At 33.6% G+C, this 16,250-nt stretch overlaps 3 protein-coding genes across 3 annotated transcripts; 2 read left to right on the forward strand and 1 right to left on the reverse strand.

Annotated features, from left to right (window-relative positions):
* Positions 1–1,064: 1,064 nt before the first annotated feature.
* LOTGIDRAFT_108943 (hypothetical protein) lies at positions 1,065–5,275 on the forward strand (the record flags this gene model as incomplete). The annotated part of the gene is made up of 4 exons (XM_009068242.1): positions 1,065–1,151; positions 4,153–4,197; positions 4,437–4,546; positions 4,717–5,275. Coding segments are annotated over 4 exons (801 nt in total), but the record flags the coding sequence as incomplete, so codon positions are not given.
* A 1,991-nt stretch (positions 5,276–7,266) lies between these two features.
* LOTGIDRAFT_77112 (hypothetical protein) lies at positions 7,267–7,758 on the forward strand (the record flags this gene model as incomplete). The annotated part of the gene is made up of 1 exon (XM_009068154.1): positions 7,267–7,758. A coding segment is annotated over one exon (492 nt), but the record flags the coding sequence as incomplete, so codon positions are not given.
* Positions 7,759–13,304: 5,546 nt separating this feature from the next.
* On the reverse strand, positions 13,305–15,824 carry LOTGIDRAFT_108894 (hypothetical protein; the record flags this gene model as incomplete). Its single annotated transcript, XM_009068243.1, has 2 exons — positions 13,305–13,875; positions 15,712–15,824. Coding segments are annotated over 2 exons (684 nt in total), but the record flags the coding sequence as incomplete, so codon positions are not given.
* Positions 15,825–16,250: the final 426 nt, after the last annotated feature.

Below are 16,250 nucleotides of genomic sequence, written 5' to 3' on the forward strand. Positions count from 1 at the left end.
AGCATCATGGTTTGGGTGGAATTGGGCTGAACCAGAAAGTGGGGCCTGTGGCGTTTCAGAATATTAGTCCAAGCAGGGGTAATCGAATCACAGCTCTCCGCTACATTGACCAAGTCCTCAGACCTCACGTCTTGGCTTTTTTAGCCCTTCACCGAAACCACACCTTACGACAGGACAACGCCGACTGTACACTACCAGCAGGGACTTGCAGCAGCACAACATTCAAATCATGCCTTGGCCAGCTCTCAGTCCAGATTTGAATCCAACAGTTGTGGAATGAGATCCAATGCCGACTCAATGAAGTGCGCCCAAACATTGTTTATACTGTTAATTTTGATGTCAAAAGCCGACATTCTCCATGCCTTTACTTGCATATATAAGCATTTGAAAATAAAGAAATATATATTATACATCCAAGTTTCTTTTGCCTTTCAGTACTTGTTTCACCTTAATTGTACTTAAACCAATGTTTGTTAAACCAAACTCGTTAAATATTTATTTCGTTACATATTTGAGATGAATTAATTCTCCTTTAGTAGAAGTTATTGTAGCGCTAATGCTATTGACTGATTGCAATTATTATATTTTGTTTGTAAACAAACATCCCAGGGATCAACGAATCACAAATGATCAGTTTCATGTAGGCGTAACTTTATCTATATAGAAGGCCATATTTAACGATCTTTGATGATTGTGATAGCAGTGTCCTGGTGGTAAAATCGGCGATTCAGTGATTGAGATTCCGGACATTATTAGTATAAGAACATATTGTAAGGAATGAATGGTAAACTGATATATTACCTTGTATGGATTTTTTTGATACAAGGTGAGCCCTCATATTTTTATAATCATTTTAGTATTTATAGTCCCAATTGTATTTATGCCAATGTATTTTTTGGGTTTATGTTATATCTTACAGAACGATTCTACAATCCAGCTTCCTTATCTGGGAAGCTTTATTCTGATAATTTTTCATTTACACTATGTAATACTATATAGGTACGTTGGGATCGACATTTGATGACCTGTACAGATTGAAATATGATTTATTTAAAGTGGCTAATTATTCCAATATGGTCAGGCCTAAGCTCAACCAATCTGAAGTGACAGAAATACATTTAAAGATGTTTCTTGGTATGCTTATTCAGCTGGTAAGTTTTAAGGCTCTGTCCCGCTTAATGGATTGGTAAGGCAAACGCGTTTTCATGGCCCGTAATACGCAGCATGAAAACAACAGAGAAACCTTATTTAGAGTTTCAAGTTCTTTGTCCACATAAGCGTGCTTTGAAAAAAACGCTCTGCCGACGCTGCGTTTTACCCTTTTAACCTCGCTTGGCGTGATCCAATAGGTATGAGCCAATGAAATCGTAACAAAAATGTCACGTGAGCATATTTTACGGCACCTTGTCATTATACCAGTCATCATGGGCAAAGAAGATAAGGAAATAGAACGAATTATTAAAAAAATAGGAAAGATGACATGGCTACAGTTTTTATCTGATTGTAATGGAGTTTGGTGCGATCATCTACGACAATGAGATCTTGGTTAAGTTAGAGTTTGAGGGTTTTTCATGAACAGCTTTTGTGTTATAGCACTTGACTTTCGAAATAAATTCGATGTTATTATTATTTTTAGTGACGAGACTTGGTCAAGTTGGAATTTGACGATTTTTCGATGAACGGTTTTTGAATTATTGCCCTTGACTTAGTAAAAATGCGTCAAAATTTGTTAATGAATACTAAATAGACTATGAAGATTTCATCTGATTTTAATGATACACAATAATTATGTTAAATGTGTCGTGTGAACGCAATAGAGGTGACAATTAAGTCTTTGACATGTTTGGTTTTATATCTCATTTGAAACATATCGCCCTTGATATACTGAAAATTTATCAGGGAACCGGTTGTTTAATTCATAGTAACAAGTTATTATAGAATATCTAATTAAAAGTTATAAGTATGTGTTCTGCATTTCTATTTTTACTATGATCTAAGCCTTCCCTCTACAGCTGAAAAGAGAAAGGGACAGAGTTGCATATAGAATTACTCGTGAAATAGAATTTGTATGATTGTAGGTTTGCTGAGGTCTCAGCAGTCACTGTGGCCCCACACAGACCCTGGTTGATCGAGGACAACTGTTCATTTGGATGAATCAAGTTAATCTCAGTTAAAATGAACCACCGGGTATCAGACATGAATCAACTGTTCACTAGGTTGAATAAATCTTATCTCAGATAAAATGAACCACCGGGGAACAGACATGAAACAACTGTTCACTAGGATTAATCAAGATAATCTCAGTTTAAAGGGACATTCCGCTTTCTTATAAAAAAATTTTCATGATCAAAAACGTCGTGAATTATAACTGAAAATATTTCTAAAGTATGTTATTTATATCTAGGTATCTTCCTGATCAAACTGAATTTGTTTTAAAAGGGTTAATAAAAAAACTGAGAGTACTAATTGTTAATTAAGCAGTTTGTCCTAGTTTCGGCGATTGGCTTTATAAGGCTCCTTATATTTAGTTGAAATCTTTAGAAAACGAAGGAGACATAATGTGTCTCTACTATTAGACCTATATTTTACTCAAATCCGTTCAGTAGTTTTCTAACAGCTTCCAAATAAACATAACGAACTTAAAAACCTTACGTAATGTTTTTCAATATTTTTGGCATTTAAAAATTAACAGCTGGGTTCTTTTAGTTAAAACTTTCAAATACGTTAAAGGACACATTTCTCTAGATTTTGGCGTATAGTTTTCACAAATTTAAAAATTACACAAAAGCGGAATGTCCCTTCAAATGAATCACCAGGGAACAGACATGAAACAGTTGTAAACTAGGATGAAGTTGGTAAATCGCACTTGAAATGAACCACTTGGTAAACAACATGGAACAATTACTGTTAACCGGGATGAATCAGTTTAAATGATAGATGTCATGATGTATAATTATCCAAATATACATTCAAAACTAGGGCTGGTATTAGATCTCAAGTACCCAACCAACCCGCTGGAAGTAAACGTTTAGGCAAACAACGAAAGGAAGACAGTGACATTACCATTGTGAAATTAAAGTCACGCTACTTGCAAATTTAATATTTTTGACATAAGAAATCAATTTGATTTATAATTTCGGAAATGTAATATTTTGCTAATTGTAACCATCTGATTATTGTGATTGGCTGCCGTTGACGTATTTTAAGTCCATCTAATATTTCTTTTCCTGGATAATTACATAGAAAACATTTTAATTATTGTATTAATTATTCGTTTTGAGTATTATAGGACAAGTTTGCAAGCCACGTGACAATATGAAAAGGATATTAAACATTAGAAAAGTATTATCTATAGGTTAATATAAACACAATCCCATCAATACATTGCTTTGAATATTTACACAGAGACTATCGCAATTTATCCAACTATTTAAATAGGAAAGTATTTTGGTCTCTGATTATATCAATATAAAGTATTTTCAGTTTATTTTCCCTTTACCGTTTGTTTCATTTAAATGTCAACATTTAATCTAATGGTATTGATAACGCAATTAAAACTGTAAAAGCTAGTATAGTAATTTAAACACAATCATATATCTTGACAAATATACACATATACTTAACTGAATTCATTTTAAGATATTTTCAATAATAAACCAAATTTCAGACCTTTTGTATCCGAACAGAAACATCAAATGATAGACTATAATGTATGTAACAACTCTCAGAGCTCAATTCCATCTATTCATATTACATTATCTACATTATAGACGACTGAAGGTAAGATGGTAGAAATTCTTAGCAGTCAAAACCACTCTACAATTATTCATGTATGCCGCGTTGTACTATGTCCACATGAGCGTAAGCGAAGGCCCATTGGCTAGAGAGGAAGACACCATGGCGGACAAATCAGACAGCGACATTGAAATCCTAGTAGATAAAGTGTTTTGGCTTCAATGACACTGTCTGATTCGTCCACCATGTTGTCTTCCTTTCTGGCAAGTGCGTCTCCGCCTACGCTCATGTGGACATAGTACAACGCGGCGTATAACGCTGTGTCATTTTTAGGCGTAATCTGACGCATTTTACACGGCGTTAAAACGCTGATGGAAATGAATATTTTCTTGGTAACTGCCAGATTTGTTTTTGCAGGATACAAAAGAACAAGTGATGAAAACATCGGGGTGGTTTTATATAGTAAGTACCTGAATATTAATATGTTATTATTTACAAAAAAATAATAACTCAGCTGTTAGAATTTCCAATTCTATTAGTTATAGAAACATTATTAGCTATGTGGACATAGACTTTTGGTTTGTGAAAGATTTTAGGCGAGTATGAGTTCGTAAACAACATGAAAGCTAGAGTTTTGTAATATAAACCATGCAGCATCAAAACGTTTGTTGTGTGTTATACAACTATCATTGTTTTTGTAGACATGGGTTGACGAAAAATTGCGATGGAATCCCAAGGATTACGGTGGAATAGAAGAAATAAATGTTCTTCAGAAAGACATATGGCTACCTGACTTTATAGCAACCAATTCGTATGTGTTTCAATCCATATTTCAACATCATTTTAGTTCTCTTTGCATGCAGCCTAATTTAATCAATGCAACACATTTCCTTTCTTCTTAAAGTTTCTTTAGTGTTGAAGTTATTTCCACACTCTGTTAGCTTGCACCCTGTTTCTCTCTACTATCACTACTTATTTCAGGGTTCGGGGTCATGAGTTTTTCGGTGAAGATAAAGTACGGATATACATAAATTCAACGGGCTGTGCTGTTTGGGAGCCTGGGTTTACCTCAACCACAGCTTGTAACATGGATGTTACAATGTTCCCTTTTGATAAACAGATCTGTACAATACGTATATTACCGTGGATGACAAGTACCAAAGAGATACGTGTTAAGACATTAGGTTTGGATTTAACACGTTTCCTATCCCCTAACTATCAGTTCGACATAATAAACTCAAAATCTCATTTGGATGAAATATTATTTAGCGGAAATCCATCCACAACATTACAGGGTATAATATTTGAACTACACCTGAAGAGAAAGGCATTGTTTTATCAACTAAATGTCATAGCTCCTATAGCTGTTCTCTCATTACTCTGTAGCGTTAGCTTCCTGGTGCCTCCAGAAAGTGGTGAAAAATTAACTGTATCCGTAACAATACTATTGTCGATAACCGTTTTCTTGGGAGTAGTGGACGAAAACCTACCTAAAACATCCAGATCCATTTCGTATTTTGGTAAGTTTTTTTTTTTGTAATATGAAGCAATAGGGTACAAACCCAACCATTTTAATTCATCTTTCCCCTTACTGTTAGCACTGGTGCCTGATTACGCTAAGAACAAAACTTTCAATGAAAGCTTGGTAGTAGAAGGGCTATATACTGTTAAAGAACTGTAACTAAACCCCTAAATTATAACCACAGACGACAGATTTTTTGATACTTCAAACTATTTTCTGTTTTAGTTATTTACGTTTCAACATTAATTGGTATGAGTTTTCTGGGAGTTGTTCTAAATGCTGCCATCATGTATCTATATAATCAAAATCCACCTACTAAAGTACCTGTGATCTTAAAGAGCTTGATGGTGGAGAGCGAGAAGAAGATGGAACCTGCTCCTGGTGAAGAAAATAACAAAAATGACAGGTTGGATCAAGGTTTGCTAGAGATGAAAGCTCATCAATGGCGTAAATTAACTAGAAAGCTAGACATATTATGTTTTGTTATATTTATTGCTTTACTGTCAATTGTCAACACAGGCCTTTCCATTTTACTTCAAGAGTAGATCAAGACGCTATCAAGGTCCACAATGTTTATTCAATGACTAGACGTAATTCCTTTCTCTCTGGGCTCACCGAATATTTATAAACTTACTCATTGATATCAAAATATTTCATTAATGTATCATTGTCGCTTTGAGAAATTGTAGTTGCATGCGATTCATTTCTACACAAACTACACATTTTCAAGGTATTAAAATAATTTAAAGCCATCCTAATGTTTGATTAGAAAGTCTTTTTGAAAAAAAAGGTAAAGTGTTGACAAAACCAGACAGTTGTTTACTAAGAGAAAATATAAAGATTATAATCAAGATCATATAACTTTTTGTCAATTGCAAAATGTATTTGTAATCGATTGCATTCATTTTTTATTATAATAATATTATTTTATGTTATCTTTGTTATTTTATATTAATTTTGTTACTTACATGTATGTTTACATTTCCATTATTATACTGTGTAATCATTAAAAATACAACTTGTATCCTCATGTATTTAGTTATGTTGAATTGTTTTATTATGGAAAAGTACGTATGAAACGTTTCTTAATTCTTAAATTCAAGTTCCATTTCCTCCCAGTAAGGAATGTTTACTTTTCAATTTAAATGATGACAGTGAACTAATTATCATGTTATTATTAAATAATGAAATTCACTGACCATATCACCCTAAACTCAACCCTGCCTGTTTGTGTGTAGGACTGTTTAGGCATTTTTCTAATGCTATGGCCTACATAATGAAGGATTGTGTGATCTTAAACGGTTCTTTATTATTGAGACCTTAGCGGTATACAATATGAGATTATCCCACACAATATTACCAAATAGTGTTTCAAAATGACAATGTACAAAATTGTAACACTTTAGATATCAAATAATTATTTACTTACAGTGGATATTACCTAGTAGACTTACGAATTAAAGAAGGTAAGACAATTCTTTTACTTTATAATTTTCCAACACAAGTATAAGTACGGACTTTGCACATCTATTGCACATCTCTAACATTTTCTATGTAGTAATTCCTTCCAAACCTTCAAATCAATGAAAATGGCAAAAAGGCATATTCAGTTAATAAGCACTTCGAACTCGTTTCGATAATAATTTTAACCACAGGCAAGTTATCGCATATTGGTGAAATTTATATTTTATTTATTTATTTTAATTGTATTGAATCAATTTTAGAATGGAAATTGACTTCACGCTCGCGTTCGTATCGATTGAATAAACACAAGAAGAAAGAAATTAATAATGACTGTAAGCCTATTATTGGGAGAATGTCTGTTTGATCTGCTTGGGAATATGACCACTCTGCTAGATAAAGTTTTAATAGCCTGATATTCATTCTAAAAAGTGTACAATATCTAATATATAGTGAAATTATTTGTTATGCGTTAATTTGACAATAATTGTCCATTTATAATTGTTTCATATTAATATTGTTGTTTCAGTATTGTAGGTTTAAAGCCGTTTGGTAGTGATATGACTAGAGTATATGTTAATTATTCTGGTGTGATAGATTGGGAACCAGACTACACCCTCACAACAGGCTGTAAAATAGACGTAACAATGTTCCCAGTTGATGTTCAGAATTGCTCAATTAATATAATATCATGGATGACAACCGATAGAGATATAAAAGTTTCCGCGTCTGAAATGGACCTATCCAGTATTATAGCTGATAATGGTCAATTTGATATTCTGTCCACCAATGTATCGGAGCAACAGTATCCATTATCAGGGAATCCATCACAGCTATTACATACCACTATATTTCATTTGTATCTGAAGAGAAAAGCAACATTCTACTTAATGAATGTGGTCGGTCCAATATCTGTTATTGCATTCCTATGCGGTATGAGTTTCTTGGTACCACCTGAAAGCGGAGAGAAGCTTACAGTTGCCATTACTGTACTGTTGTCTTTGACTGTATTCCTGGGTGCCATCAGTGACCTATTACCTAAAACTTCGGAATCAACATCTTACTTCGGTATGTTATATAACCATTTGTATTTTTCATGCTGAAAACTGAATATATCTTATCATTTGCATATTGCAATGAGGGCTCATCCTTTGTAATTTTTTTTATTTCAGTGATATTCGTAACTTTAATGATTGGAATGAGCTTCCTGGGCGTTGTTGGGAATGTGATTACTTTGTATATATTCAGCTTGCCACCAACCACACACATACCAGCTGTGTTAAAATCATTGTTACTCAAACGTAAAAGATCTCAAGTTATGCAAATTAAGGGGTCCTTGCGAAGAAATTCTGTTGCCTCCCAAGTAAATGTTAAACAGGATATTTGTGATGTCTGCTACCATGGTAATCTTGATTATAAAATAACTAACTGTAATCATTGGCCTCAAATTGCCAGAATTCTTGATAAAGTTTCATTTGTAGCTTTCATGACTATCTTGCTAACTTTTAATTTTGGATTTGCATTTTTGTACATCTGATATCAGCAGCATGTGCGGATCATTTTTGAATTAAATTGTTTGCACTGTGTTGTCTTTTTTTTTTGAAGCTTCTACATTTTAATGGAACAATCGGTGTTGTGCGCATTAATGATTATTAAACCTGTTATTCTTCAATTCAAGTTATAAAGACTTTCTGGCCAGAGGTAGAGATTTTACTCTGAAATTGCTTAAGCAAGGTTACTTGACACATAACTTCAAACTTCATTAGGAAATTTATGGTCGTTATAGCAAACGTCTTGACATATATGACAAATCTGTCATGTGGCTTATTTGTTTGGTCAGGCAGAAATTGTCTGATTGTATCTCCTGGTGTTCACCTAGCGGGTGTCGCAGACCATACATACACTTTTCTTCCCAATTTTGGCATGCTTTGGACTAGATCAAGCTTAACGGAATTGTCTTGCTTGCACGGCTTTTTTAAAAATTATCATACTACTTCTGCTTTATTTGACTCAACGGAAAAAAAAGAATTGGCTCTTCTCTCAGAAGGTTTCTCTCATTCATTAAATCAACAACAGTACAGAAGTTCAAATAAAACTGTCAGTGTTGTTTCCAGAAACAATATCTTTCAGCACAAAACTCCAGTCCTACTTCATTAGCACTGCTAACAAATAAGCAGAAAATTAATAAAAAATGATGCTTCTGCAATTCCATATTTATGTGAAATTATTAAAGTTTGTAAATCCATGCATAACCTTGCATAACGTTCGCTGGTAAAATGCATGTAGTATGTCAAACTTATTAAATTCAAATTAGATTCAATTGCTGATCCCATGGACTGAAAATTGCATTAAATGATTTGAAAATGAATTAAACGTCTGATTTTTTTTTTTTTTTTTTGATTTGCTATTATCATCCTTCTTCCCATCCCCGAGAACGTTGTATTTGTAGTCTGATAAAAATCCGATATTTTCATGTTACCCCCCTGGAATAATCTATCTAAATAATGCCCGTCTTAAATGACGATTATGCAGTGTCTTTTAATCTTCGCTTGCAGAGTTCGATTCTCCCCAAGAAGTATCTGCAGTCAACAATCCTTCAACTGGTGCTTTAGCAGAACTATCTCGCATTGTAACTTCCCATGATATATCGGATGATATAAGATCATAAAATGTTATCTAATATTCATGTAGGCTAGATATCTTTTCGCCAAATCATAGCTTTGTAGAAAAAGAGCTATGTTAAAAGGGGAAGGGAAAAATGTTCAAATTGTAATATCGACATTGTAGGTAGATCTATATCCAAATGATAACTAGTTGGCATCCCAACTAGAAGAGTTCCCTGACTATTTATTAATTTGATTAACTTGAAATGGAAAATGTTCACCTTGGAAAACCGACCAAAGAATCTTCAGAGATTATGTTTATTTAGACACAAATAATATAATACGGTTGCTCAATTGATGGCCAGACGTTTGCAGACTTTGATGGTCACAGGCTATAGGCCATCTATTATTTTGTACTATACACTCGTACCATTACATTCCATTACAAATATGAATGAAGTTGGTGATATCAGTCAAGTTAAGAGAGAAAAATAGCAATAATCTTAGGAGATATCGATAGGTTTAGCTATTACTTTCCATTTTAAAATATTACTGAATGTTCGAGACGGTATCGCGATAAGATCAGAACAGCCAGACGTTTCAAGAGAAGAGGTTAATAGTATGATTAACTTGTTTGAATACATTTCATGGTCTGTTTAGTAAAATAGGTACGACAGCATTTTATCAAGAAGTCTTGGGTGTTGGTCCCATTGCCAAGACAGTTCGAAGTAAGCTCAATGAAAAAGAACTCTCAATATAAGTAAGCGTTTTATCATTACCAATTACGATTTCGTAATATACAGCCAATTTCAACATATTAAGATGAAACTGAACTCAATTTTTTTTTCATCAAATATTCCAAGTTGCATTAAATACTAATAAATAGTAGCTGTATACAAATAATTGGACTCGACTGATAGGCCTAAATGTAACTAAAGTCCAACTAAATTCTAATTTTCACTTGGGTTATGAAGACAGGCAATGCCAGGATAACGTTTTGCAGGTAACCCAAAACAAATGACTGGGTGAAGGACATTGTTTTTGTGTGATTTCAGTTATTGCTAATATTCTGATGAGATTTATAAATTTAATTAAGCGTGCACAAACTGCGTTATTCCTGAATGATATACTTCATGCGATATAAAACACATAATGTGCTGCAACAGTTACGGCTTCCTTACCTTGTTTAAGAATACTCAAACTTATCAAAATATTATGCAGTTTATTAACATTATAAATACAGTGGTGATATTTACACAATACAATAGTTTACTTTTTACAGAAGAATAAAAAGGACAAACTACAAACCTTTGTAACTGAAAATTTCAGACCTTAAATGACAATGAGTAGATTTGTACATTATCACATTAACCTTATCGTACAAGTTATTCTCTATTGTTTCACAAGTGATACGTCTTGTTGTCAGGAAATGCAAGAGAAACAACATGTTTTGTAACTCCAGACTATTGTCAATAAGCACTATATGAACATTTACCACTATTACTTGTTTAATGGACATTCTTTAGAGCACTCCTATTTCAGACTAAAATGAGGTTACATTAGGCATAACGAAAAATCGCAAGATACCATTAATTAGCTATCAGATATACCATGTAGAATCTAGAAAGAGTCAATTAATACAACAAGTAATAAAAAAAGAAAAAGAAGTATCCACGATTGAAATATATTAACACCAATTAATCCCCAATCACCCCCCCCCCCCCCCTCCCTCACAAAAAGAACACAAAATTTTCATGCAGTAGCTAACAGTTTTGAAACAAGAACAAGTGATAATTGCACTAATAATACTTACAATTTGACAAGAATAATAATAACAAGTTGTGTAAGTCATTAGTCAGAGTTAATACTTTGATATTTCCCTTCCTTTCCCCGAAAACAAAGAAACTACTAATGTAACTTTGGTTTAAATCCGAGAGCTTTCTATCAAAACTCTTTCGCATTGCTTTCAAGACACGCATACTAGGGAAATGGAAAAGCAGGAAATTTACTTCAAAACTAACGTAATTTATTGCAAAATAGGAACAGATCTTCAACAATAAGAATTTTATATACAAATAAATGAATAAATTCGAAAATCATGTCTTGGAAATCCGAAAACCTTAAAATAATAAACCCGTCTTCTGCATCACCAAACTTGACAGATACAGAAACAATAACTAATATTTCATTTGTTGTATATATCAACAAAACAATGTCATATCACCCATAATAACCTTCGGACTCGTTCGAGCGAAGCTTCAAAAGAATAGTTTTCTTCTTCTCCGCGAAAGTACAGTATATCCATCAAATATATACCATCTACCCCGTTCTTCCAGAGGCTGTCAAATTCAAAGTCTAAAAGGGACAACGATAAGTATTTTGCCATCCTTTCAAAAACCATCACAAAAGGGGTACTAAAGTTATATGATCATCGGAAAGATATCAAAACGTTACTCAGTGTCTGCTTGCAATAATCACACAGTCTCTACTGGAGTCAACACTACTCTATGTCATCTCAGTAGTTGATTGAGATGATGTAGAAATGACATCCAGTACTAATTATTATCAAGTTCCTGACACTTAATAAATCCATCAAGTAGATTTTCGTCATTGATTATATAAAACACACATTCTATTATTTCATCAACCTAATTCCAAATGAATCAACAAAACACCTACAAATCTTTCCTCCAAAGGAATGAAATTCTAAAGCCGCCATTTTATTCAATCTGAACTATAAAACTGCAGAAAGAAGATAGAACTGAAAGTTGGTCATATATAAAAAAAACTTTTCTTCCTTTATTGTTGTTTCCTCATAACTAAAACAATCAACTTATCCTAAAGAAAATCTGGGATAAATTGCTTCGCCCTGGTTCTGAGTAGCTACTGCTTCATGGAGCTGTAATCGTCCAGTTACATCAACACCAGGTGAATATAATTTGCAAAAAAAATGTTCCTAACTTATATTCTATTATTGTTGGATTCTATCAAAAAGAATGAGGAAACAATTTAACTGTTAATGATAACTCCAACGTATTCACTATTTTAACAAGCACCTTGATTGAGCAACCGCTTGTGCCTGATTGTTCAAGCCAAAGTTCAAATATAAATATGTTTCCAATTGATTGTAAATATGCTATTATTAAGATTGCTCATACATTCAAACCACACTTTCAGAAAAACCACTGATATTAAATTCATTTCTTAAAGCTATCACCGTTGCTGCTCAAACGACCCTTTTGTCATTGTGCGTTCAGACGATGCTATGAAACTTGGTGCAAACCGTTTGCCTTTGTAAATAAACTGTTGAGGGAACTAACCGCCATACCTTCAGAATCCATGAACTCCACAAAATAACATTAACATAGTTGTGGTTACAGTAACAGTGATAATAAAGAAAATCCAAAACAAAATACTATCCAATGATTTTCCAATATCATGCCACGTAACATTGTGCTTTTTACCAACGTCTTCGCCATCTTTGACCAACCACTGGCACTCTGGTGACGTTGTTGATGTTGTTATTTTACTTTCTATATTATGATTATCAGCATCACCGTTTTCTAATGGTTTACTTTCACTAACCAAATCTTTCATATTTAAATGAACAGAATCTTGCAAGTCACGATCACGCAGATTGTCTGTTTCCACGTATTTATCGCGAATAGTTGAACGTCTATGTAACGTTGTGTAATTGGTTTTGCTACTACTACCAAGTAAGATACGAGCCAATCTAGGCACGGCTGTTCTCGGATCTTTATGATGTATATTCAGAACTACACCAGCACAGCCAACTGATATAGTACTCAAAGACAGCAAAGTGGTGAGGTACACAGCTGAAAAATAAATATATGTACAGTGTACGTTAAAGTGGATTACAATTAATAATTTTAACAACGTATATTATTTAAATAATGCTTTATTCCAAAAAGAGACACAGCAAGCCATTAACGATCTGAGAGATTATACAATAATGATAATCGTCATAAAGGTATATAAAGTAGGTACTTACCTAATAATGAAAGGCTTTCAGATGTTTTAGGCATGACATCACTAATAATACCAAGATATACAGTAAATGATAGTAAAACTGTTACAGCTAGTGCCATTCTCTCTCCGCAGTCGGCAGGTAAAATAAACACTAATACATTTAATAACGACAGCATAACCACTGGTATAATAGTATTCAAAATGTAAAATGTTCGTTTCCGTCGTAAATGGACAAAGAATTTCACACCAGTGTGACTTGTGCCTTGTTTGTAAGTCGATGGGTATGAATATGGCAAAGCTTCCGTTCTTGCAATGTCCCATTCTCCATTTGGTAACGTAGCTGCAAGATCTATTGAATCAAATTCTGGATCAACAGTTAGCGTACGGTTTGTATGCATCCATGTCAAATATCGAATATCACAAGATTGAGAATCGAATGGATAACGACCGATGTTAACAGCACAGCTTGTCTCCGTCACAATTCCTGGCTCCCAAAATATTCGTCCTTTATGACTGACAGCAATCAACATGGCGTCATTTCCCAACTCTTTGTAATCTTGGGCCCTAGAAAAAAGAAATGAAACTAATCTTTCTTTATAGAAATAATACGAAGGTTTTATACTCTATTATGACCAGAAATATGATATGGTAAGTAAGTAGTTTGAAAACGTTTTTAGAGTTTTGAGATGAAAATTTTTGTGTTGTTTGGATTGGCTTGTCGGTTGAGTTACTATTACCCTCGTCACAACTGAAAGGCGTCCTGACTGCACTGCTACGCCAATGGAAAATTGTGTATTAATGTTACTATACGCTTGGTATGAGAGTGTAGGAAGCGCAAGGAATTGTGCGATGGTCATTATTGTCGCCAATGATAGCTAATGCATGGCGTTCGTTTTTGAAAATCTGTTCGGCGATCTGTTCTGGAACAAGTTGACAACACAATGGAAGGTCGAAAAGGTCGTTATACAAGCAGCATGACATCTCCCTTAACGCAAAGATGTCCCGAAGAAGGTTACATTTGCAACTGCGACCTCATACTTGTACGGTTTACTAGACTTGCACAATAATCCTATAATGATCATGCTTTCCCATGTTATCTGCTATACAAACTGCTTTATTTTAGGTCGACCAGTAAGAACCCAAAAGACTTGGTGGGAGCACAATGAGATCCACGGTGCCTTACAAAACCCATAGTAATCAATAGAAACGCCACGAGTGTAACAGTCGTGGTTGGTGCGCTATGGGAACGTATCTGTTCGACTGTTCTTTGTAATTTCTTTGAGAATTTTTTCTTGCGTTTTCACGTTTGCCGACAACCTGGTACATTTATATTCGTTGTAAGTTCGCAAACGATCGCCATCCGATGTGACGGGGCTAAAATGAGATTTAACACAGATATAATTTGAAACAACTATTTTTTACCCCAAGACATGATAGATCAGACCGACCTTTATCAATGTTATTGTTTGATAAGAAAGAAGATCTTTTTTTTCTAATTTCGGATTTTTTTCATAAAGCAATAAAAGGACACGTTTGTGGTAATAAAAAATCTCAACATTTTAATTACACGAATTCTTGTAATCAGTTACGATTTCTATTGAAGTGTTTTATTGCGTGAAGCCAAGAAATTTACACTCATGTTTTTCGTGTAAATCAATTTGTTGAAGAAATAAAATAATTGAGATTAAAGAAGCAGGCATGGTAAAAAATATTCTAATCTTTGAAAAGATCACTTGGTCACTGGTATTACAATACATCAGAGGAACTGTTTAGAACAAAAAACATTTTATCATGATTCAGCGGTCAACAATGATATTACAGATCTTCTATGTGAAATTATTGCATAGCAGCTTTTTCCGACACCAAGACATAGACCAGTAACCTTAGGCTTATCATAACACATCTTAACTTGGCTCTAAAATATTAGATGACCAAATAAAATTTGAAAATTGTGTTCTGCAAAAAAGCATCATGAGACAGTAATCAATCCCTTATTTGTATTTATGAAAATAAAAATGCTAATACTAATATATGAATAGAAAGTAAAGGTGTTCTTATGGCTTGGAAAATACCAGTTTGTCACCATAATTAATTCATAATTAGCTAAATTAGAAGAGAATTACCAGCAGAATTCCAATGAATGACTGATCAAGAAATGTCAAAAAGTATTTGTATATTCATCCAGACTGTACGTACATGGATATTTATGATTGGTTAAAACTCTGAATTATATGCAATAAAGAACATAATAATATGATAAGATATTAGATATACCAATTAATCAAATAGTTTGCTTACTTTAAGTTTAACACTAAAAAATAAGGAAACCCATCTTTAAGGCTAACAGTTTGAATTTGCACCACTGAGCTTATTTTCAAATTCGATAAACCGCGAACTTACGTATTTTCAACAAATAAATCAGGTAGCCAAACTTCTCTTTGGAATACTATTAATTCATCAATACCTCCATATTCACTTGGATTCCATCGTAAAAACTCATCAAACCATTCCTTTAATTAAAAAATAATCCAGGATCAGCAAATTGATAGATCTAATGATTATCAACCAATTTTGTTTATTGTATATAAGGAAGATATCGCCTCAAAGCAATTCTCGTACCATTATTTCATAGATTTGTTTTCTACTTAAGACGGGTATAGGTACAATGTATATAAAATTTCCTGCTTGTATTTCTATTGCTGTCTGGACAAGGTGTATACATGATGTGATAGTTATATTCAGTGAATTTAACCCGTAATACTGGCATTTCCCGACGAAATCAAGGCTCAGGATTATTTGTCTTAAATGTATTTAAAAATAACGATTTACATTTTTTAGGGGGCAGGGGGCAGGATTGTATGTAGCCCCCCCCCCCCCTCCCTGGATTACGGGCCTGGAGAAAAACAACTATAATCCTGTATAATCCTTTCAGCATCGTA

This window comes from Lottia gigantea (genome assembly GCF_000327385.1).
Source record: "Lottia gigantea unplaced genomic scaffold LOTGIsca_9, whole genome shotgun sequence".
Lineage (NCBI taxonomy): Eukaryota > Metazoa > Mollusca > Gastropoda > Lottiidae > Lottia > Lottia gigantea.